At 53.2% G+C, this 24503-nt stretch overlaps 2 protein-coding genes across 2 annotated transcripts; one reads left to right on the forward strand and one right to left on the reverse strand.

The window, feature by feature from the left end:
* Positions 1 to 2390: 2390 nt before the first annotated feature.
* On the reverse strand, positions 2391 to 5070 carry LOC123440160 (acyl transferase 5-like). Its single transcript, XM_045116732.1, has 2 exons — positions 4618 to 5070; positions 2391 to 3415 (listed from the first exon to the last, which is right to left on the reverse strand). The coding sequence occupies exons 1-2, from the start codon at positions 5050 to 5052 to the stop codon at positions 2576 to 2578; spliced, it is 1275 nt and encodes a 424-aa protein (XP_044972667.1). The 5' UTR covers positions 5053 to 5070; the 3' UTR covers positions 2391 to 2575.
* Positions 5071 to 5279: 209 nt separating this feature from the next.
* Positions 5280 to 11359, forward strand: LOC123444239 (probable magnesium transporter NIPA9). The gene is made up of 9 exons (XM_045120900.1): positions 5280 to 5601; positions 5718 to 5816; positions 5931 to 6060; positions 6200 to 6288; positions 6718 to 6774; positions 6844 to 6902; positions 7161 to 7281; positions 9421 to 9569; positions 10864 to 11359. Exons 1-9 carry the CDS (start codon positions 5491 to 5493, stop codon positions 11078 to 11080), a joined length of 1032 nt encoding a protein of 343 aa, XP_044976835.1. The 5' UTR covers positions 5280 to 5490; the 3' UTR covers positions 11081 to 11359.
* The last annotated feature ends 13144 nt before the right edge of the window (positions 11360 to 24503 follow it).

Consider the following 24503-nt stretch of genomic DNA (forward strand, 5'->3'; position numbering starts at 1 on the left):
CTGTTTTTATCATTTACCTACTCGAGGACGAGCATGAATTAAGCTTGGGGATGCTGATACGTATCCAACGTATCTATAATTTTTTGTTGTCCCATGATGTTATATTATCTTTCTTGGATGCTTTATAATCATTTTATAGCAACTTTATATCATTTTTTGGGACTATCCTATTGATACAGTGCACTGTGCCAGTTGTTGTTCTTTTGCTTGTTTTTTTCCTTCGCAGAAAATCAATATCAGATGAAGTGCAAATGCCACAAAACTTTTGGGAGATTTGTTTTGGACCAGGAGGAAACATGAGGACCAAGGATGCTCACCCGGGTAGGCCTAGACTGCCCACTAGGCACGAGGGCGCGCCCTGGTGGGTAGTGGGGGCCTCAAGCACCTCCTCCACCGCCTTTGAGCTTTATAAATACCCCAATATTCTGGAAACCGTAGAAGAGAAGACGAAAAATTGTTTCAGTCACCGCAAGTTCCAGAAGCCACGAGATCCAATCTAGAGCTCGTTCTAGAAGGGAACACGGTCACAGAGGGGTTCATCATCCTCATTGGTGCTCCTCCGATGATGCGTGAGTAGTTCATATCAGACATACGAGTCCGTAGGAAGTAGCTAGATGGCTCTCTCTCTCTCTCTCTCTCGTTTTGCTTCTCAATAAATGGTCTCTTGGAGATCTATTTGATGTAACTCTATCTTTTGCGGTGTGTTTGTTGGGATCCGATGAAATGTGAGTTTATGATCAGATCTATGAAATTATATCCATGCTTGATTATTATAGTCTCGTATTTCATCTCTGATATTTAGTTTTGTTTGGCCAACTTGATATTTTTTATCTTGCAATGGGAAGAGCTGCTTTGTGATGGGTTTGATCTTGCGGTGCCCAATCTCAGTAACACAAATAGACGTAACGCGCATGTATCATTGCTATTAAGGTTAAAACGACGGGGCCTATTCCTACATGAATAGATCTTGTCTACATCATGTCATCAGTCTTAAAGCATTACTCCGTTTCTCCATGAACTTAATACACTAGATGCATGCTGGATAGCAGTCCATGTGTGGAGTAATAGTAGTATATGCAGGCAGGAGTAGGTCTACTTGTCTTGGACGTGATGCCTATACATGATCATTGTCTTGGATATCGTCATAATTATTCGCTCTTCTATTAGTTGCCCAACAGTAATTTGTCTACCCACCGTCTGCTATTTTCTCGAGAGAAGCCACTATGAAACCTATGGCCCCCGGGTCTATTCCACACCATCTATTTGCAAGATCTATTTTGCCATTCCCATTTCCACTTTATTCGCTTTGTGATGGGTTTTCATATCTATGTTATCAAAATCCCCAAAATACCTTGTTGAGTTTTATTTACCATTACTTTATTTGCATCTATCATTCTATCCTTTTACCATTCTATTTTACACATGAGGGATCGACACCCCCTACACGCGTTGGGTTACGAGGATTTTTTATTTGTGTGCATGTACCGCTTACATAGTCTTGTCGATCTTCCTACTGGATTGGTACCTTGTTTTCATAACTGAGGGAAATACTTACCATCGCTGTGCTACATCACCCTTTAAGCTTGGAGGGAAGCCAATGCAATCAGCGAGGAGTCATTCATCTACATGCGACGAGATGAGACACACATACGGGTAGAACGAGCACGTCCATTCTGATGACACTCTAGTTTTACTATAACTACGACACTCCTAGCAATTTGATTGACATCCTATCAGTACCATGCTGGCAATGCAATGCGTACGACGTGCTCCACCTCTTGGGTTTGAGACTCATGAAGCACACTTTTTCTTGAGATTCATTTTGTTTTCCCATTTAAAATCAGATGTCAGAGTAATACATATACAAACATTAACAATTCCACATTTGTCAAGAGCACTATCAGAAAGTAGATTGGCCAAGTTTTAGAATTACGAAGAAGGACTTTCGGCAAGTGAAGTTTCCGTACAAAGACCTTGTTTGTTTGTGTTGCGGCTGGACGGGAATCGTCTAGAGCTGGTAGAAGCCGAGAAGACCAAAAATATGTTTGGTAACTTTTTTAGGACAACTCGTGAGGCTACAAAGTAGATTGGCCAAGTTTTAGAAATATGAACAAAGACTTTCAGCAAGTGAAGTTTTCGTACAAATGTCCTATTTGTTTGGGCTACGGCTGAACGAGAAGCGTCTAGAGCTAGTAGAAGCAAAGAAGACCAAAAACCTGTTTGGTGACTTTTTTAGGACAACTGGTGAGGCTGCAACACATGGAATTTTAATGGTTGTCGATTGATGTCACTAGATAACCTCAGACTAAAACCTGAGTAAACACGTAGCGCCGAATATTAGTCCCACTAATTTGTTTTCATCAATACCAAATCAACATTTAAAGAGCACATTGAACTTTCACAAACTTTATTGGGTAGCCCAACCCCTGAATTACATGGATAGTCGTGCAACAATATTATTTGTTACTTTTCCCAACATCGCAAGTGTACTATTTTCTCACGACTCCAAAGATTGACATAAATTTATCCCCACACAACATACACACATACCATTGATATAATAACAACTAGACATTCAAAAGAAATCCTTCATCTCATCCCCGAACTCCTTTAGATGCTTCCCCTCCACACATTGGGTCATAATCCGGGTGCCCTTCTTTGACATTGGTGGAGCACCAAGCACCACGACCGCCATGTAATCTGCATAGGTGAATGGTATGATATGGCTAGGGGCGCCCCACCCGTAGTCGGCCTCAAATAATCCAAGCCTCGTCCAGTCCGACACAAACAACACATTGTGCTCGAATGTCAACTGATATGGATCAACCTTGACATCCCCTGACGCCCACTTGGCAAACTCCAAAGGGAGCCTTGCCTTCCCATCCCTAATCATTTTGATCACGTCATGTAGCCCCGCCATGGAAACATCCTTCGTTGTAGACGTTACAGTAATTGGGTAGAAGCAGTTGCCATAAAAGCCCCCATCCTTTGGGAGAACCTGTGTGAGAAGGTGTCTCGTGTTTGCGAAGAAGCATATTTTAACCTCGTCTTCAGGACTGTACTTGATGGCCCGAGTTCGAGCTTGCCAAACCTTTGCAATGGCGACATCAAAAGTTGAGCAGTACTGACCCATTGCCCGGAAGTATTCAGCCTTGACACTGGCGATACAGTCTAAACTGACATCTGTAACAAAATGCTGGAAGCCGAATGACTGGAACGTTGGTGGTGGCCCCGAAGGTATCTTGGGTGGGCTCGGGATTACAGCTCGTGCCCATACAGGAGCCATTGTAGGCTTGTCGAGGCCGCGGGCAAAGTCAGCAATTGCATTAATGAATTGTGCTGCGCCAAGCCCGTCTGCGAGGGTGTGGACCGCTACCAAGCCCACGACAAATCCTCCACAAGTGAATTCCGTCACCTGGTATGGACATAGTAAGAACGAGAAAGGTATTACGGAAGCGTCTACTCCCTGTGTTCCTAAATATAATTTTTTTTAAGATCCCGATAAAAGACTACACACGAAGCAAAATGAATAAACATACACTCTAAAATATGTCTATATATATCCATATGTAGTATCCTAGTGAAACCTTTACAAAGACTTATATTTAGAAACGGAGGGAGTAGTTTGCACACATGCATGCAACATCAGTTAAAATGACAAGGCAAAAAGTTTCTATATCATGGCTGAAACCATAACGTTCGTTACTGTTATTCAGATGAAGTGGTTGTATGGAACTCGAGTCAATGAAGAGACAAATAGTAGGCTGGCAGTACTAGACTACCTAAACCATTGTGATGTGTCGGTGCTTCACTTGTTGGAAATATGTGGTGCTGGCACTTTCTATCTTCCACTACCAACAACGCGACGTACAGTATGATAATAGAAAAAGAAAACAGGATGTGGTACAGTTCCACCTAGTTAGTGTATATCAGATGTGTTTTTTTTGTGTGTGTGGGTGGGGGGGGGGGGGGGGGGGATAGGAGTATCATATGTGTCACAGTTCAACCACTCTGTTATGTAGTGTTGGTTGGTTCCTTTGGGAGCTACTCTCTCTGGTCGCGAAAAAGGGCCTTGACTGTGTGCAGACATACACTGGTCTGAGAAACAAATCCACTAGAGAAATACTGTCTTGAAACAACATCTATATTGCGGAAAGAAAAGCAACAACATGTAAAGCATGATTTATCTCTTCAAATATTGTAAAATATGGTGCCTAGACCAGCCATTGCGCCGAGTGTCTTGAAACAGAAACATCAATGTATAGTGACTTGTAGCTCACCAATGGTGCCGAGACCAGCCATTTGTTTCTAGAGAAGTGAGAAACCGTGAGAGAAACGCTTTTTTCAATGAAGCGAGGGAGAGGCTTGTGCATGCAGGTGGAGGTGAGAGAGAGAGGGTGTGTGTGTACCTCAGGAGAGTGAGCGCCCATCTAAGAGAGAAAACGTGAGGGGACATGTGCATGCATGTGAAACGAGGGAGGGCATCGTGGTCGTGGCATATACACCATGCACCGTCTAGGACAATTTTTAAACAGCGACCTGCCTGTCAGCCGCTGCTACCAACAGCTAGCTGCCGCCTACACATTTTCTGCAAGTAAATATGACGTACGTATATACCTGCATCATGACCGGGATAGTGGTAGGGTCAACACCGTCCTCCGGAGCGGGCAGCAGCTCCTCCTCGCAGACCATGAGAGGGTAGTCGAGGCCGTTCACGTCCTCGAGGCTGCATCCCGCGGCGGCCTCGACGAACCAGGCGCCGTCGCCGGTGCACGCGACGCAGGCCTCGCCAGCCGCCGCCGCCGAGCGGACGAAGCGGCCGGCGAACGCGGGGTACTCCACCAGCGCGCGCGACAGCGCGGCGCGGATCACCTCGGCCGGCCTGGCGCCGTCGTCGGCGCCGTCGCGCCGGAACACGTGCAGCGACCGCACGGTGTGGCGCAGCCCGGGCACGCGGTCGATGGCGGACAGCTCCAGCGTCTCGCCCGACGCCGGCGCGGCCGGCGCGACGAACGACCGGGACTTCCTCTCCAGGGTGATCGACGACACCATGGTGGGTGGCTACGTGCCCGTTGTGTGTGTGTGTGTGTGTGTGTGTGTGTGTGTGTGAGTGAGAGGGTTCGGGGCGGCACGGGACGCGTATTTATAAACGGCGAGGTCTGGGCTGGGCTGAATGTGCGAGTGGCGGCCCATCCAAGCCTGCAAGGCCCAAAGAGAAGGAAATCGATCGAGGACACGCAGAATAGAAAATAATCGAGTGTCCCTCCCGCACACGCGACGCGACCCGGCAGGCACCAGCGAGGGCACGACCGGCGCCACCGCCCGCCAGGCACGCTCGGGCACGACGAGAAAAGGACGGACGCCACCTCCTCGGCTCGGCTCGGCTCGGCTCCTCCCCCTCGTGGTCTCCTCCTCCTCCGCCCGCACCCACACCAAAAAGCTCCAGGGAGACCCCCCCGCGCGCGCGCCTGGTGCCGGATCGGATCGGGGATGTGGGAGTCGGTGGCGCTCACGCTGGCCGGCGCCGCCGGCAACAGCATCGGCAAGGTCCTCCAGAAGAAGGGCACACTCATCCTCCCTCCCCTCTCCTTCAAGCTCAAGGCAACCCTCCCTCCCTCCCTCTCCCCTTCCTCCCACCCTTATCCGTCCCCTCCGGATGCCGGCGCTGCTGTCTACTTGTTTAGATGGATGACGCCGCCCCATTCGTTCTCGCGCAGGTCATACGGGGCTACGCGCTCAACAGGCTCTGGATCAGCGGCTTCCTCCTCGACATGTGCGGCGCCGCCCTCATGCTCACCGCGCTCTCGCAGGCGCCGGTGCGTTGCCTGCTTCCCCACCCCCTTCTGTTTCTCGACCGATTCCGCGCAGTTACTCAATGGCTCAGGATACGCCGCGGGTTGACTGATGCGGCGCTTGCCTTTTCTCCTCAGGTCTCTGTCGTGCAGCCGATTGCCGGTTGCGGCCTCGCCATACTCTGCGTCTTCTCCCACTTTTACCTCAAGGAGGTCATGAATGGCCTCGACTGGATTGCCATCACAATGGCTGGTCTCGGCACCATAGGTGAGCTACAAGCCACTACCCCGCCATCATTACGTTTTACGTGCAATGTTGACGCTCAAAGAGAACTCTGTAGGATTAATGAATGGAACTAGTCTACTACAGTGCACACTGAATTTTACTCTGCCTTCTGTAAATTCAGGAGTCGGTGTCGGAGGGGAGGAGCAGAAAGTGGAAGAGATTCCCCTCTTCAGTATACCTTGGCTGGTGCTCACCGTTGTCATCTTGTTTGTAGGTACCATACTCTGTGTTGTATTAGTTTTATTATTACATCCACGTAAGTATGAGTTAAACCAAAACAAGTGTATTTTCGCTTGCACAAATTGTTTTGCCCATTCTGCTATAATATTCCAACTCTCACCCACAATTTTAGGCGTGCACCGCATAAGTATTACCCTTGTATTTCTATATATAAATTATGTTCTCCTACAAGTTCTGTGTTATGCTCCAACAAAACTGCTTGCTGGACTTAGGGAAGTGTTTAGACTGCTCTTTTGTTGGATTCACTCTTTTCCCGTTTGGCCGTTTCATTAAAAAACACATCAATGGGAAAGAACTAATCATATTGTAGGATATTATGGTGGATGTATTATTGTAGTGTTGATGATCAGATTCTAGCCTGTGACTGATGGCGATTTTATTTGGTTTATGCCAATTAAGGTTCTGCTCAACACTTGGCTTCATATCTACAAAAAGCAAAGGCGTGAACAAGAGTTGGTGAGCAACTTTCAAATTTGGGATTCATGTTTCAAATATTGCAAATATTGACACATTGCATCAATCCAGACTGGACCTGAAGTGATCGAGGAGGTCATATACGGCTTAGAATCAGGCATTTTGTTTGGGTAACTTACTTTTATCTATTTCCATTTATCATTGTGTTTACGGCCTTTTCTACCTCAAGAAATTCATTTATGACTTAAAACTCAGGCCTTAATGTTGACCACTCTGGTCCGTATTTCAATCGATCGTGATGATATTTACTTGGGTATATAAATTTATCATGAAATAGAAATGTTACTTCAACTTTTTTTTAGTGTACAGTTATGCAGTGACACAATATGGGAGGATGACTCACAATTCATAACTTGTTTCATGTATAGGATTTCATCAGTGATCTCTAAGATGGGATTCGTTATGTCTGAAATGGGCTTTCCGAAGATTGTTGTGCCAGCTGCCATTTCTTGTAGTGTGACCTGCAGTGCTGTCGGATTTGTTTATCAGGTATGTCTAGTTTACTGCACATGCGCCTCCCTACTTGTGTGCATCACAGAGATGTCCTTCTTAGTGCGCACTGCAGCCCTGATACTCTGGAGATGTATTTCTCTGTTTTTTTGTGCGCTCTGGCATTGATAGGGATGCATATGGTGCGTGTATAGTGTTTGTAGAAAACGTAGAGGTGTTACTTGCCATCGCTGTTGCACTCGTTAATGATTTATGCATTTGAACAGTGCATGGGAACTATTGAGACTATTGCACTTTGTTAATCTCAACTAATGCTGTTGTTGTGCATGCATTTATTGTTTGGCTGTCATACAATCTCTGTCACATCCTTCTGTTTCAAGCAATCTTCAGCTGATTGCATTCCTTTCATAGAACCTGCACATGTTGGCCATTGCGGAGACATTTAAAGCAGACTTGATTTCTGAACCTGGAAAGCATCAAATTGTTGGAATAGCGTGAGGGATCGTTGCTTCTTGTTGGGGCTTTGTCTTGAGCTGGAAGACATTCTTGAACAAGTACAAGTCTATCATTTCATTCATCTTTTTTCCGTTGTGCCATGGTGGCAGGCGAGCAGTTTCTTTGATGGCCATCACTCATCAGCATGAGTCCCTGCATGGAGCTGTTCTAGAGGTATCTCCATACTAAAGAAAAAAAAGGTTGTTCAGTGTTGATCTGTACTCAGGTGGCCACTCAGTCTGTTGGTTAGATACCTCTAGATCAACCCTTGCAAGGACTCACGCCGACAAGGTTTGGAGACTCCACTTATCGAGTTGCCATTGCACAATGAACAATATGGCCATCTTGGTATGGACGATAACACAGTAGTTGTGGTGGTAGGAAGATGAATGAGATGGGATACTATTACTTGTTCAAGGACATTTTCCTGCTCTGTAGAGACTCATCCCGCAGCAGCCATCTCCCACCTCACTTTAAATGACTCTTTGTTGAATTCACCGACCAAAATCCTCTTACTCCCTCCAGATGGGAATATGGAAATATAAGTCTGGCGCGGGAACTTAGGCCATCAATTTAACTAGTGAAGCATGTATAATAAAACCAACCAACCAAGCCTTTCAGTCCCAAACAAGTTGGGGTAGGCTAGAGTTGAAACCCATAAGATCTTGAAACCAAGTCATGGCTCTGGAACGTGGATAGCTAACTTCCACGCACCCCTGTCCATGGCTAAGTCTTTGTCGATATATGGCTAGAAACTTCGTTCGATGATGAATCTAAAAATATATATTTTATAACGTATTGAAATATTTTCGCTAATCAAATAAAAGACCTAAATATCCGTGCCCGACTTATATTCCCATCCTGACGGAGTAGAACAAATCTGTCAAAAATGGCAAATAGGTGCACATAGGCTGCACGATGACATTAACCACCGAGGTGCATTAGTTCAAACAATTTATTCATAGTTTTCGTTTAATGTTTCTTGAAAACATGTACTACTCCCTGCGTCCGGAATTACTTGTCACACAAATGAATAAAAGTGAATGTATCTAGAATTAAAATACATCTAGATACATCCATTCATATGACAAGTATTTTCGGACGGAGGGAGTACTTGTTAATCAAACTCCTACGCCAAGCTTATGACGCCACCATAATGTGAATATTAGGGTACACCATATATGAGAATAAAGAGGAGTGGAGTATTTTTGTCTTGGTGAAGCAGGAACATGGGTGTGACCTTGAATGGAGCCGCATAGTGGTGTCACATAATGGTTGCTGATACTAAAATTGAGCTATAAACCTTGCTTATTGTAAATCATATCACACTGCTTCGTCCTTTTTGCCGTCGAGACCATTTTTTAAATCTAAAAAGAGAAACTGATTTTGTAATTATTTTTTAGTAGTACTTTATACTCCATTGACATTGATGATCTGCAAAAAAATTAAATTAGTTATTTACGAATTGTTTTCTCAGATTGCACTAGTTTATTGGACCCATCTGATGAAATATTTGTGTTTTTAACATTTGTCATAATGACTTGTCTAGTTATCTTTCAATGCTTTTGCTCTGGTTTGTGGTTTCGCTTTGTATTCCATTAATGGGACATCGTGCTTGTGCTATTCCATTAATGGGACATCGTGCTTGTGCTATTCCATTAATGGGACATCGTGCTTGTGCAGACTCGAGGTCTCAAGCATGGGAGGGCAATTGTTGTGTCCACATGTACATCGGTGGCATCTATTGTTTCTGGTGTTGTGGCTGGTATGGTTGCACTCGACGAACATCTGCCGACAGCTCCTTCAGGACGTTTTTTTCTCTTGCTTGGATGGTAATTTCATTATACCACATCGTGTTTTTCTTTCTGTGTTGTGTGCTATTCTTGAAGACTGATCTGATTCCCTTCTCCCTGCTTCAGTAGCTAGCTACTACTACCTCTGTACCATAATATTTGTTGTTGGAGAGAACTAGATCAGTTCTCTTCAACAACAAATATTTAGGAACAGAGGGAGTATAATGTACATTGTTTATTGCTTTCAATGCCTGCACCTTTAGGGCTATTGCATTGGTAATGTATGAGATAGTCATAATATCCTGTCTAAACTATGAACTTTTGCGATTGTGATCGCAAGGGAGGGCTGCGTGGTGGGGAGTGACAGGCGGTGGAACACTTCACATATATCGTGGAGACGTGGACGTAGTGATGATAGGCAATACCGGAGGCGGCAGAGAACCTCTTGTTCTATTGGCAGCATCTCCTTGATAGATCTAGCAGCGGTAGGAGCACCCATGCCCAAATCTGGGGATGGCTATGAATCCAAGTCCCAAGGGGCTCCACCGTAGCATTGTACACTTGCAGCACAGCTCAGGGGTTTGTCACTGCCTCATCTATGCTGCGGGAAAGCCGGATGTGGGTAGATCTGGTGTGATGGAGACGAAAGGTTAGCCGTGTACAGCCACAGGCACCATCTCGTGGAATGTGCAGAGAGGGAGGCAGCGATGGATTATCCATGCAGGTCTAAAGTGAGTGAGGTGGCATTGATGTAGCGGGAAGAAGACTTCCAGAGTACCAACTGGTTGGGGTGACGTAGAAGCCCCCCCCCCCCCCCCCCGACCCTAATTTTACCCAAACAAAAGATCCCAACCTGGGACACTCCGTAAAGCATAGTTGCTCAGGGAATCCCCTGCCAATCTGAGCCATCTCTTGCAATCATGCTGCTATAGGCCCTTTTTTTTCAGATTCCCACCTGATATGCTGCTATTTACCTCACTAAATTGCAAGTGGGGAGGGTGCATCTCTTGGGACTATATATGGAATTCATGTACCATTTGTTCTGTATGCTTTGTTGCCAACTTTGATCATGAGAGAATATATCAAGTTCCTTCTCAGTCCAGTGAGGTTACCATTATGCAAATTCAGCTTTGCTGAAATATCTATTGTATACTGGGTAATAGATATGCAATAGATTAGGACAATAACAACAATCTGTACCGTGTAAGGAGTCATATCGTCTTTATTGACAAACTGGATTGAACAAATGTGTTGTCTCTTCGTGCTCTCTGACCTCTGCTCCACTTTTGAGAATTGGCTGTGAGGGACAGTAAAGAGTTGGTTCTCCTTTCAGGTTCTTCATTATTACGGGGGTGATACTTCTTGTTACCTCAACCCGAGTGATTGCGCGCCTACCTAAGCCTGTGCAGAAGTTTCTGAAGAGTAACATGGAGCGTTCGCACAGCATCAGGAGGCCTGGATCAGCCCGAGGGAAGGATCCCAACCAAAGCACAACAATCCATGCATCGACATTACATATACTAACCTCTACAGGAAAAGAAAAGGCCTAGAACAGCTGCTGGTAGAGCAAGATTGTCTTAACACCTTTGATGGGTCATGTCGTTGTTTAAATCATTCTGTGGAATGTACAAGTCTAGAGTAGCATCTCGGAAATTTGGGCTGGTTGCTCATATACTGACTGCCCTTATATAGGTCTAACAGAAGTCTGGAGAATCACCTGTGAATTTTGGTCAAGTTACATATCTTCCTGTGGTCAGTTGTAAGTGGTATATTCGTTTGTTTTCCTCCCTTTGGAATCTAAAAAAACCGCGGTTGCGTGTTTCTGCTTTGCTAGCAGCACCGTCATGTTTTGCTTTGAGAGTTGGTGGGAAGGGGCATGTATGTCCTGATTGGATGTTTTGGTCTACTTGATCCAGAATTCTTGTGGTAGGCCCTTACTGATGGTTTGTTTCTTTCACAGAAACTTTCTCCAATTAGCTGCCACGGTTGTGGTAAATGTGGGCAAAATATTTGCCGCCCCTACAATGTGTAGGAACTGGAATTTTTGCAACTACAAGTATTGAAGTGTATATGACTTTCATATGTGATATGCACAATCTTATACATCATGAACCACGACCCTGGTGGTTCCACTGAACCGTGGGAGTATATACACCTAACATTTCTGATGAACCCTGTTTTTTTTTTCTGTTTCTGTTTTGTTAGAATTAAATAATGAACAGGATGATCTCATACTACCACCTGTCTCCATTTCCCATGCTGCCAATTGAAGTGTGGCCAGTGGCAAGCCGGTCCAAGTGACCAAGTCAGAACGTATCAGAGGTTTGTGGTTATCTGTGCCCAAAAGTTCCAAGTGTGTTAGGAATTTAGGATTAGCTAGGAGATGCTTGTTCCACTAGCGGGGTAGCTATCCAGGATTTTTCCAACGCTGCCGTGATTGATTAAGATTAACAAAGAAAGGTTTTGCTTTCTGTGTGGTTAGGTGGTGGGCACACTTTTGTCCAGCCATATTTTGATTAGCTAGGTTAGGTCAACTAATGTAGTACTATACTAGAGTACTACAGTGAGCACAGTATTACGTAATAACGATTTTTTTTTAAGAATTTTACATCAGTCGCCTTGGGCCAGGCAGCATCTGGACAAGTGTCATCCAGTGCTAATAAATTGGTAAAAGAGTTTGAACATTTTGAGCTCACCTCCCACAACTTTCTTGTACTACTAGATCTTCAGCCAGGGTTTAGGGTGCCAATCTTCCTTGTGGGCATCATATGGTACATTCCTTCTAGACAAATTAAGCGCTCGGTTTTTACCGACTGGCATCTCATGTAGTCAACTTTAGTCTGAGCTGAAGGTTTACCTTTACAAATCCACAGCTTCAACCATGCTAATCAACTAGCTTGAACATTTCTAAATGTCCTCATCTTGCTGAAGCGCCAAAAGTACACTTATTATAAGTCATGATGCTTCATCATCACTGGGAAAAAGCGGGGATGTACTCTTGGCATAACCGTGGAGCCTTGAATTATTGAGAGAATATTGGCACTGTCCTTCCTCATCAAATTAGCCCATAAATATGCCGAGATAGCGAAAAATTGGTACTACGTGCTCACAGGCCACACGCAACCACATATTCCAATTCCAATCCATAAAGGACACAAACTGAAACGGCATGCCGATGTCACGATCGATCGACTGGCGCCTTGTGATTTTTAGCATTAATAAGTACGCGTGGCATGTTGGCAGAAACATTATCTTTGGACATGCTTGCTGCTTAAGCCTGCTGCCGTGTAGTCGTACTCCGTTTAATTACCAAGATAAACGACCCTACCAAGAGAAAGCAACTCGGCACATTGGTTTTTAATCTTTTTTCTTTTCGGCGTTTTTTTTCTAATGTAAATTAGTTGTATGATTGTGTGATAGGTGTAACCATCTCATCCAACCCGAATAAAGAAGATAATGCTAATCAAGAGGGTTACATCCGAGTACCCCAAGCAATATCCAAAGTATCTAGCACAGGATTAGTAGGAAGGGAAATCGTGGAAGCGAGGACTAAAATGCAAAGAGAAGAACCTTTATTTATTTGGCTTGATTTGGTGAAATCTGTGAGAAATAATGGAGGTTTGACTCTTGGATCTGCAGCTATTCTAGCAGTGACAATTTCTTCTCCAAGGTGTTGGTCCAACATGATCGTAGCCTCGATGGCTATCCATTCGCAGTCAACAAGGACAAGCCAGTTCTGACGAGGAGTGGCATGCGGCAACGCGCCATCGACCTGTTCGAAAGGATGAAGACGATTGATCCCAGGGACTTCCGTGTAACATTTTCATTTTTCAAGGCTATTTGTACTACCTGTTCGAAAGGATCTGAGTGTTTTATAAAAGAGAAAGCAAGATCTTGTACACGCCTTCGCCCGGGCCAGGATGGACAATCTTCGCTTGATTTTCTGTTTTGATCTCCTTGAAAGCGATATCTAGTGAGTGCATCATATGGTGCATTCCTTGTAAACAAATTAAGCGCTCAATCACTTACTGATTGGCATCTCATGTAGCCAGCTTTAACCTTAGCTCAAATGTTACCTTCAAAAATTCACAGCTTTCATCATGCTAATCAACTAGCCTGAACATTTCTAAATGTCTTCATCTTGCTGAAGAATCATAAGAAGCACCAAAAATATACTACTTATTAAAAGTCATGATGCTTCACACTGGGAAAGTGACAAATGCACTCCTAGCATAACCGCGGAGCCTTGAATTATTGAAACAATATTGACAATGTCCCTTCTCGGCTGATTAACTCATAAATGGGAGCGAAACAACAAAAGTGGCATACACACTCACAGTCCACAAGCAACCACCTACTCCAGTACATAAAATAAATCCCAAACGGAAACGGCAATGCCAATGTCACAATCAATTCAGCCGGCACCTTGTGGTTAAGCAATAATAAGTACGCGTAGCAAGTTGAGAGAAACATTATCTTCAGACACGCTTGTTGCTTAAGTTGCTGCCGTGTAGTCACACCGTGTAGTCGTATCCCGTTTAATTGTAGCAAAATAAAACGACCCTACCAAGAGAAAGCAACTCAGCAAGGCGAACTTTCAAAATCACAAGCGCTTCCTCCCGCGGGTTGTATAGGGCATGAAGTACCTCGGGATCATTGGTTTAACTAACTAAATTCTCTTTCTTTATCAAAAGGGGAACGCGTCGTTGGATGATTTTTAAAAATTATCCGTTACCTAGCTAGCCGTCGGATGCTGATCTAACGCCCAGCATCCCCACCGCATGGTCAGTAGTTATTTCCTGAAACGACGCTCGAGTTACGGAAACTTTCGCTTTGTTGCAAGAAATAAACTTTGGATCTGTTAATTTCTGAAACAACGGTTGAGTTTCAGAAACAATTTGCTTATTGCAGAATTTTTTTTCTTCGTCTTTCTGTAAAATAGGTATTTTTACGAAAGAATTTTTTGCAACAACGGTCGAGTTTCAGGAATTTTTGCAACGAAAGTCACGTTGCAGTCGGGATCCATGATCAACGGAGAGTCGGACGCGCGAGCAGGGACGCATCTCCAGCGAGGCAGAGAAGCTCCCTGGCGGCGGGAGCTCGCCGGCGTCCGCGCCGCACACCTCCTCGTTCGCTGCGCGAGGTGGGGATCCGACGCGGGACTGGATCTCGTCGGCGAGGTGGGGATCCGGCGAGGACTGACGGTGGCGGCGGTTCGCCGGACTCCGGCAGGCTCGTCCCCGGTAGCAGAGGAGCCACGACAAGGAACCTGGAGTGCTCCAACTTTAGCCGTTGTTTCAGTTTCTGAAACAACGAGCCAGTTTCGGGAAATGGTTCGTGATCAAGGCGAGATCTAACGGACGAGCGGGCGGCGGATGGATCAACGGAGAGTCGGGCGCGCGAGCAGGGACGCATCTCCAGCGAGGCAGAGAAGCTCCCTGGCGGCGGGAGCTCGCCGGCGTCCGCGCCGCACACCTCCTCGTTCGTTGCGCGAGGTGGGGATCCGGCGATCCGACGAGGTGGGGATCCGACGAGGGACTGGATCTCGTCGGCGAGGTGGGGATCCGGCGAGCTGGCGAGGACTGACGGCGGCGGCGGTTCGCCGGACTTCGGCAGGCTCGTCCCCGGTAGAAGAGGAGCCACGACAAGGAACCTGGAGTGCTCCAACTTCAGCCGTTGTTTCAGTTTCTGAAACAACGAGCCAGTTTCGGGAAATGGTTCGTGATCAAGGCGAGATCTAACGGACGAGCGGGCGGCGGATGGATCAACGGAGAGTCGGGCGCGCGAGCAGGGACGCATCTCCAGCGAGGCAGAGAAGCTCCCTGGCGGCGGGAGCTCGCCGGCGTCCGCGCCGCACACCTCCTCGTTCGTTGCGCGAGGTGGGGATCCGGCGATCCGACGAGGGACTGGATCTCGTCGGCGAGGTGGGGATCCGGCGAGCTGGCGAGGACTGACGGCGGCGGCGGTTCGCCGGACTCCGGCAGGCTCGTCCCCGGTAGCAGAGGAGCCACGACAAGGAACCTGGAGTGCTCCAACTTTAGCCGTTGTTTCAGTTTCTGAAACAACGAGCCAGTTTCGGGAAATGGTTCGTGATCAAGGCGAGATCTAACGGACGAGCGGGCGGCGGATGGATCAACGGAGAGTCGGGCGCGCGAGCAGGGACGCATCTCCAGCGAGGCAGAGAAGCTCCCTGGCGGCGGGAGCTCGCCGGAGTCCGCGCCGCACACCTCCTCATTCGTTGCGCGAGGTGGGGATCCGGCGATCCGACGAGGTGGGGATCCGACGAGGGACTGGATCTCGTCGGCGAGGTGGGGATCCGGCGAGCTGGCGAGGACTGACGGCGGCGGCGGTTCGCCGGACTTCGGCAGGCTCGTCCCCGGTAGAAGAGGAGCCACGACAAGGAACCTGGAGTGCTCCAACTTCAGCCGTTGTTTCAGTTTCTGAAACAACGAGCCAGTTTCGGGAAATGGTTCGTGATCAAGGCGAGATCTAACGGACGAGCGGGCGGCGGATGGATCAACGGAGAGTCGGGCGCGCGAGCAGGGACGCATCTCCAGCGAGGCAGAGAAGCTCCCTGGCGGCGGGAGCTCGCCGGAGTCCGCGCCGCACACCTCCTCGTTCGTTGCGCGAGGTGGGGATCCGGCGATCCGACGAGGTGGGGATCCGACGAGGGACTGGATCTCGTCGGCGAGGTGGGGATCCGGCGAGCTGGCGAGGACTGACGGCGGCGGCGGTTCGCCGGACTTCGGCAGGCTCGTCCCCGGTAGAAGAGGAGCCACGACAAGGAACCTGGAGTGCTCCAACTTCAGCCGTTGTTTCAGTTTCTGAAACAACGAGCCAGTTTCGGGAAATGGTTCGTGATCAAGGCGAGATCTAACGGACGAGCGGGCGGCGGATGGATCAACGGAGAGTCGGGCGCGCGAGCAGGGACGCATCTCCAGCGAGGCAGAGAAGCTCCCTGGCGGCGGGAGCTCGCCGGCGTCCGTGCCGCACACCTCCTCGTTCGTTGCGCGAGGTGGGGATCCGGCGATCCGACGAGGTGGGGATCCGATGAGGGACTGGATCTCGTCGGCGAGGTGGGGATCCGGCGAGCTGGCGAAGACTGACGGCGGCGGCGGTTCGCCGGACTCCGGCAGGCTCGTCCCCGGTAGCAGAGGAGCCACGACAAGGAACCTGGAGTGCTCCAACTTCAGCCGTTGTTTCAGTTTCTGAAACAACGAGCCAGTTTCGGGAAATGGTTCGTGATCAAGGCAAGATCTAACGGACGAGCGGGCGGCGGATGGATCAACGGAGAGTCGGGCGCGCGAGCAGGGACGCATCTCCAGCGAGGCAGAGAAGCTCCCTGGCGGCGGGAGCTCGCCGGCGTCCGCGCCGCACACCTCCTCGTTCGTTGCGCGAGGTGGGGATCCGGCGATCCGACGAGGTGGGGATCCGACGAGGGACTGGATCTCGTCGGCGAGGTGGGGATCCGGCGAGCTGGCGAGGACTGACGGCGGCGGCGGTTCGCCGGACTCCGGCAGGCTCGTCCCCGGTAGCAGAGGAGCCACGACAAGGAACCTGGAGTGCTCCAACTTCAGTCGTTGTTTCAGTTTCTGAAACAACGAGCCAGTTTCGGGAAATGGTTCGTGATCAAGGCGAGATCTAACGGACGAGCGGGCGGCGGATGGATCAACGGAGAGTCGGGCGCGCGAGCAGGGACGCATCTCCAGCGAGGCAGAGAAGCTCCCTGGCGGCGGGAGCTCGCCGGAGTCCGCGCCGCACACCTCCTCATTCGTTGCGCGAGGTGGGGATCCGGCGATCCGACGAGGTGGGGATCCGACGAGGGACTGGATCTCGTCGGCGAGGTGGGGATCCGGCGAGCTGGCGAGGACTGACGGCGGCGGCGGTTCGCCGGACTTCGGCAGGCTCGTCCCCGGTAGAAGAGGAGCCACGACAAGGAACCTGGAGTGCTCCAACTTCAGCCGTTGTTTCAGTTTCTGAAACAACGAGCCAGTTTCGGGAAATGGTTCGTGATCAAGGCGAGATCTAACGGACGAGCGGGCGGCGGATGGATCAACGGAGAGTCGGGCGCGCGAGCAGAGACGCATCTCCAGCGAGGCAGAGAAGCTCCCTGGCGGCGGGAGCTCGCCGGAGTCCGCGCCGCACACCTCCTCGTTCGTTGCGCGAGGTGGGGATCCGGCGATCCGACGAGGTGGGGATCCGACGAGGGACTGGATCTCGTCGGCGAGGTGGGGATCCGGCGAGCTGGCGAGGACTGACGGCGGCGGCGGTTCGCCGGACTTCGGCAGGCTCATCCCCGGTAGAAGAGGAGCCACGACAAGGAACGTGGAGTGCTCCAACTTCAGCCGTTGTTTCAGTTTCTGAAACAACGAGCCAGTTTCGGGAAATGGTTCGTGATCAAGGCGAGATCTAACGGACGAGCGGGCGGCGGATGGATCAACGGAGAGTCGGGCGCGCGAGCAGGGACGCATCTCCAGCGAGGCAGAGAAGCTCCCTGGCGGCGGGAGCTCGCCGGCGTCCGTGCCGCACACCTCCTCGTTCGTTGCGCGAGGTGGGGATCCGGCGATCCGACGAGGTGGGGATCCGATGAGGGACTGGATCTCGTCGGCGAGGTGGGGATCCGGCGAGCTGGCGAGGACTGACGGCGGCGGCGGTTCGCCGGACTCCGGCAGGCTCGTCCCCGGTAGCAGAGGAGCCACGACAAGGAACCTGGAGTGCTCCAACTTCAGCCGTTGTTTCAGTTTCTGAAACAACGAGCCAGTTTCGGGAAATGGTTCGTGATCAAGGCGAGATCTAACGGACGAGCGGGCGGCGGATGGATCAACGGAGAGTCGGGCGCGCGAGCAGGGACGCATCTCCAGCGAGGCAGAGAAGCTCCCTGGCGGCGGGAGCTCGCCGGCGTCCGCGCCGCACACCTCCTCGTTCGTTGCGCGAGGTGGGGATCCGGCGATCCGACGAGGTGGGGATCCGACGAGGGACTGGATCTCGTCGGCGAGGTGGGGATCCGGCGAGCTGGCGAGGACTGACGGCGGCGGCGGTTCGCCGGACTCCGGCAGGCTCGTCCCCGGTAGAAGAGGAGCCACGACAAGGAACCTGGAGTGCTCCAACTTCAGCCGTTGTTTCAGTTTCTGAAACAACGAGCCAGTTTCGGGAAATGGTTCGTGATCAAGGCGAGATCTAACGGACGAGCGGGCGGCGGATGGATCAACGGAGAGTCGGGCGCGCGAGCAGGGACGCATCTCCAGCGAGGCAGAGAAGCTCCCTGGCGGCGGGAGCTCGCCGGCGTCCGCGCCGCACACCTCCTCGTTCGTTGCGCGAGGTGGGGATCCGGCGATCCGACGAGGTGGGGATCCGACGAGGGACTGGATCTCGTCGGCGAGGTGGGGATACGGCGAGCTGGCGAGGACTGACGGCGGCGGCGGTTCGCCGGACTCCGGCAGGCTCGTCCCCGGTAGAAGAGGAGCCACGACAAGGAACCTGGAGTGCTCCAACTTCAGCCGTTGTTTCAGTTTCTGAAACAACGAGCCAGTTTCGGGAAATGGTTCGTGATCAAGGCGAGATCTAACGGACGAGCGGGCGGCGGATGGATCAACGGAGAGTCGGGCGCGCGAGCAGGGACGCATCTCCAGGGAGGCAGAGAAGCTCCCTGGCGGCGGGAGCTCGCCGGCGTCCGCGCCGCACACCTCCTCGTTCGTTGCGCGAGGTGGGGATCCGGCGATCCGACGAGGTGGGGATCCGACGAGGGACTGGATCTCGTCGGCGAGGTGGGGATCCGGCGAGCTGGCGAGGACTGACGGCGGCGGCGGTTCGCCGGACTCCGGCAGGCTCGTCCCCGGTAGAAGAGGAGCCACGACAAGGAACCTGGAGTGCTCCAACTTCAGCCGTTGTTTCAGTTTCTGAAACAACGAGCCAGTTTCGGGAAATGGTTCGTGATCAAGGCGAGATCTAACGGACGAGCGGGCGGCGGATGGATCAACGGAGAGTCGGGCGCGCGAGCAGGGACGCATCTCCAGCGAGGCAGAGAAGCTCCCTGGCGGCGGGAGCTCGCCGGCGTCCGCGCCGCGCACCTTCTCGTTCGTTGCGCGAGGTGGGGATCCGGCGATCCGACGAGGTGGGGATCCGACGAGGGACTGGATCTCGTCGGCGAGGTGGGGATCCGGCGAGCTGGCGAGGACTGACGGCGGCGGCGGTTCGCCGGACTCCGGCAGGCTCGTCCCCGGTAGAAGAGGAGCCACGACAAGGAACCTGGAGTGCTCCAACTTCAGCCGTTGTTTCAGTTTCTGAAACAACGAGCCAGTTTCGGGAAATGGTTCGTGATCAAGGCGAGATCTAACGGACGAGCGGGCGGCGGATGGATCAACGGAGAGTCGGGCGCGCGAGCAGGGACGCATCTCCAGCGAGGCAGAGAAGCTCCCTGGCGGCGGGAGCTCGCCGGCGTCCGCGCCGCACACCTCCTCGTTCGTTGCGCGAGGTGGGGATCCGGCGATCCGACGAGGTGGGGATCCGACGAGGGACTGGATCTCGTCGGCGAGGTGGGGATCCGGCGAGCTGGCGAGGACTGACGGCGGCGGCGGTTCGCCGGACTCCGGCAGGCTCGTCCCCGGTAGAAGAGGAGCCACGACAAGGAACCTGGAGTGCTCCAACTTCAGCCGTTGTTTCAGTTTCTGAAACAACGAGCCAGTTTCGGGAAATGGTTCGTGATCAAGGCGAGATCTAACGGACGAGCGGGCGGCGGATGGATCAACGGAGAGTCGGGCGCGCGAGCAGGGACGCATCTCCAGCGAGGCAGAGAAGCTCCCTGGCGGCGGGAGCTCGCCGGCGTCCGCGCCGCACACCTCCTCGTTCGTTGCGCGAGGTGGGGATCCGGCGATCCGACGAGGTGGGGATCCGACGAGGGACTGGATCTCGTCGGCGAGGTGGGGATACGGCGAGCTGGCGAGGACTGACGGCGGCGGCGGTTCGCCGGACTCCGGCAGGCTCGTCCCCGGTAGAAGAGGAGCCACGACAAGGAACCTGGAGTGCTCCAACTTCAGCCGTTGTTTCAGTTTCTGAAACAACGAGCCAGTTTCGGGAAATGGTTCGTGATCAAGGCGAGATCTAACGGACGAGCGGGCGGCGGATGGATCAACGGAGAGTCGGGCGCGCGAGCAGGGACGCATCTCCAGGGAGGCAGAGAAGCTCCCTGGCGGCGGGAGCTCGCCGGCGTCCGCGCCGCACACCTCCTCGTTCGTTGCGCGAGGTGGGGATCCGGCGATCCGACGAGGTGGGGATCCGACGAGGGACTGGATCTCGTCGGCGAGGTGGGGATCCGGCGAGCTGGCGAGGACTGACGGCGGCGGCGGTTCGCCGGACTCCGGCAGGCTCGTCCCCGGTAGAAGAGGAGCCACGACAAGGAACCTGGAGTGCTCCAACTTCAGCCGTTGTTTCAGTTTCTGAAACAACGAGCCAGTTTCGGGAAATGGTTCGTGATCAAGGCGAGATCTAACGGACGAGCGGGCGGCGGATGGATCAACGGAGAGTCGGGCGCGCGAGCAGGGACGCATCTCCAGCGAGGCAGAGAAGCTCCCTGGCGGCGGGAGCTCGCCGGCGTCCGCGCCGCGCACCTTCTCGTTCGTTGCGCGAGGTGGGGATCCGGCGATCCGACGAGGTGGGGATCCGACGAGGGACTGGATCTCGTCGGCGAGGTGGGGATCCGGCGAGCTGGCGAGGACTGACGGCGGCGGCGGTTCGCCGGACTCCGGCAGGCTCGTCCCCGGTAGAAGAGGAGCCACGACAAGGAACCTGGAGTGCTCCAACTTCAGCCGTTGTTTCAGTTTCTGAAACAACGAGCCAGTTTCGGGAAATGGTTCGTGATCAAGGCGAGATCTAACGGACGAGCGGGCGGCGGATGGATCAACGGAGAGTCGGGCGCGCGAGCAGGGACGCATCTCCAGCGAGGCAGAGAAGCTCCCTGGCGGCGGGAGCTCGCCGGCGTCCGCGCCGCACACCTCCTCGTTCGTTGCGCGAGGAGGGGATCCGGCGATCCGACGAGGTGGGGATCCGACGAGAGACTGGATCTCGTCGGCGAGGTGGGGATCCGGCGAGCTGGCGAGGACTGACGGCGGCGGCGGTTCGCCGGACTCCGGCAGGCTCGTCCCCGGTAGAAGAGGAGCCACGACAAGGAACCTGGAGTGCTCCAACTTCAGCCGTTGTTTCAGTTTCTGAAACAACGAGCCAGTTTCGGGAAATGGTTCGTGATCAAGGCGAGATCTAACGGACGAGCGGGCGGCGGATGGATCAACGGAGAGTCGGGCGCGCGAGCAGGGACGCATCTCCAGCGAGGCAGAGAAGCTCCCTGGCGGCGGGAGCTCGCCGGCGTCCGCGCCGCACACCTCCTCGTTCGTTGCGCGAGGTGGGGATCCGGCGATCCGACGAGGTGGGGATCCGACGAGGGACTGGATCTCGTCGGCGAGTTGGGGATCCGGCGAGCTGGCGAGGACTGACGGCGGCGGCGGTTCGCCGGACTTCGGCAGGCTCGTCCCCGGTAGAAGAGGAGCCACGACAAGGAACCTGGAGTGCTCCAACTTCAGCCGTTGTTTCAGTTTCTGAAACAACGAGCCAGTTTCGGGAAATGGTTCGTGATCAAGGCGAGATCTAACGGACGAGCGGGCGGCGGATGGATCAACGGAGAGTCGGGCGCGCGAGCAGGGACGCATCTCCAGCGAGGCAGAGAAGCTCCCTGGCGGCGGGAGCTCGCCGGCGTCCGCGCCGCGCACCTTCTCGTTCGTTGCGCGAGGTGGGGATCCGGCGATCCGACGAGGTGGGGATCCGACGAGGGACTGGATCTCGTCGGCGAGGTGGGGATCCGGCGAGCTGGCGAGGACTGACGGCGGCGGCGGTTCGCCGGACTCCGGCAGGCTCGTCCCCGGTAGAAGAGGAGCCACGACAAGGAACCTGGAGTGCTCCAACTTCAGCCGTTGTTTCAGTTTCTGAAACAACGAGCCAGTTTCGGGAAATGGTTCGTGATCAAGGCGAGATCTAACGGACGAGCGGGCGGCGGATGGATCAACGGAGAGTCGGGCGCGCGAGCAGGGACGCATCTCCAGCGAGGCAGAGAAGCTCCCTGGCGGCGGGAGCTCGCCGGCGTCCGCGCCGCACACCTCCTCGTTCGTTGCGCGAGGAGGGGATCCGGCGATCCGACGAGGTGGGGATCCGACGAGAGACTGGATCTCGTCGGCGAGGTGGGGATCCGGCGAGCTGGCGAGGACTGACGGCGGCGGCGGTTCGCCGGACTCCGGCAGGCTCGTCCCCGGTAGAAGAGGAGCCACGACAAGGAACCTGGAGTGCTCCAACTTCAGCCGTTGTTTCAGTTTCTGAAACAACGAGCCAGTTTCGGGAAATGGTTCGTGATCAAGGCGAGATCTAACGGACGAGCGGGCGGCGGATGGATCAACGGAGAGTCGGGCGCGCGAGCAGGGACGCATCTCCAGCGAGGCAGAGAAGCTCCCTGGCGGCGGGAGCTCGCCGGCGTCCGCGCCGCACACCTCCTCGTTCGTTGCGCGAGGTGGGGATCCGGCGATCCGACGAGGTGGGGATCCGACGAGGGACTGGATCTCGTCGGCGAGTTGGGGATCCGGCGAGCTGGCGAGGACTGACGGCGGCGGCGGTTCGCCGGACTTCGGCAGGCTCGTCCCCGGTAGAAGAGGAGCCACGACAAGGAACCTGGAGTGCTCCAACTTCAGCCGTTGTTTCAGTTTCTGAAACAACGAGCCAGTTTCGGGAAATGGTTCGTGATCAAGGCGAGATCTAACGGACGAGCGGGCGGCGGATGGATCAACGGAGAGTCGGGCGCGCGAGCAGGGACGCATCTCCAGCGAGGCAGAGAAGCTCCCTGGCGGCGGGAGCTCGCCGGCGTCCGCGCCGCACACCTCCTCGTTCGTTGCGCGAGGTGGGGATCCGGCGATCCGACGAGGTGGGGATCCGACGAGGGACTGGATCTCGTCGGCGAGGTGGGGATCCGGCGAGCTGGCGAGGACTGACGGCGGCGGCGGTTCGCCGGACTTCGGCAGGCTCGTCCCCGGTAGAAGAGGAGCCACGACAAGGAACCTGGAGTGCTCCAACTTCAGCCGTTGTTTCAGTTTCTGAAACAACGAGCCAGTTTCGGGAAATGGTTCGTGATCAAGGCGAGATCTAACGGACGAGCGGGCGGCGGATGGATCAACGGAGAGTCGGGCGCGCGAGCAGGGACGCATCTCCAGCGAGGCAGAGAAGCTCCCTGGCGGCGGGAGCTCGCCGGCGTCCGCGCCGCACACCTCCTCGTTCGTTGCGCGAGGTGGGGATCCGGCGATCCGACGAGTTGGGGATCCGACGAGGGACTGGATCTCGTCGGCGAGGTGGGGATCCGGCGAGCTGGCGAGGACTGACGGCGGCGGCGGTTCGCCGGACTCCGGCAGGCTCGTCCCCGGTAGAAGAGGAGCCACGACAAGGAACCTGGAGTGCTCCAACTTCAGCCGTTGTTTCAGTTTCTGAAACAACGAGCCAGTTTCGGAAAATGGTTCGTGATCAAGGCGAGATCTAACGGACGAGCGGGCGGCGGATGGATCAACGGAGAGTCGGGCGCGCGAGCAGGGACGCATCTCCAGCGAGGCAGAGAAGCTCCCTGGCGGCGGGAGCTCGCCGGCGTCCGCGCCGCACACCTCCTCGTTCGTTGCGCGAGGTGGGGATCCGGCGATCCGACGAGGTGGGGATCCGACGAGGGACTGGATCTCGTCGGCGAGTTGGGGATCCGGCGAGCTGGCGAGGACTGACGGCGGCGGCGGTTCGCCGGACTTCGGCAGGCTCGTCCCCGGTAGAAGAGGAGCCACGACAAGGAACCTGGAGTGCTCCAACTTCAGCCGTTGTTTCAGTTTCTGAAACAACGAGCCAGTTTCGGGAAATGGTTCGTGATCAAGGCGAGATCTAACGGACGAGCGGGCGGCGGATGGATCAACGGAG

The sequence above is a fragment of the Hordeum vulgare genome, chromosome 3H (assembly GCF_904849725.1).
Source record: "Hordeum vulgare subsp. vulgare chromosome 3H, MorexV3_pseudomolecules_assembly, whole genome shotgun sequence".
NCBI classification, from domain to species: domain Eukaryota; kingdom Viridiplantae; phylum Streptophyta; class Magnoliopsida; order Poales; family Poaceae; genus Hordeum; species Hordeum vulgare.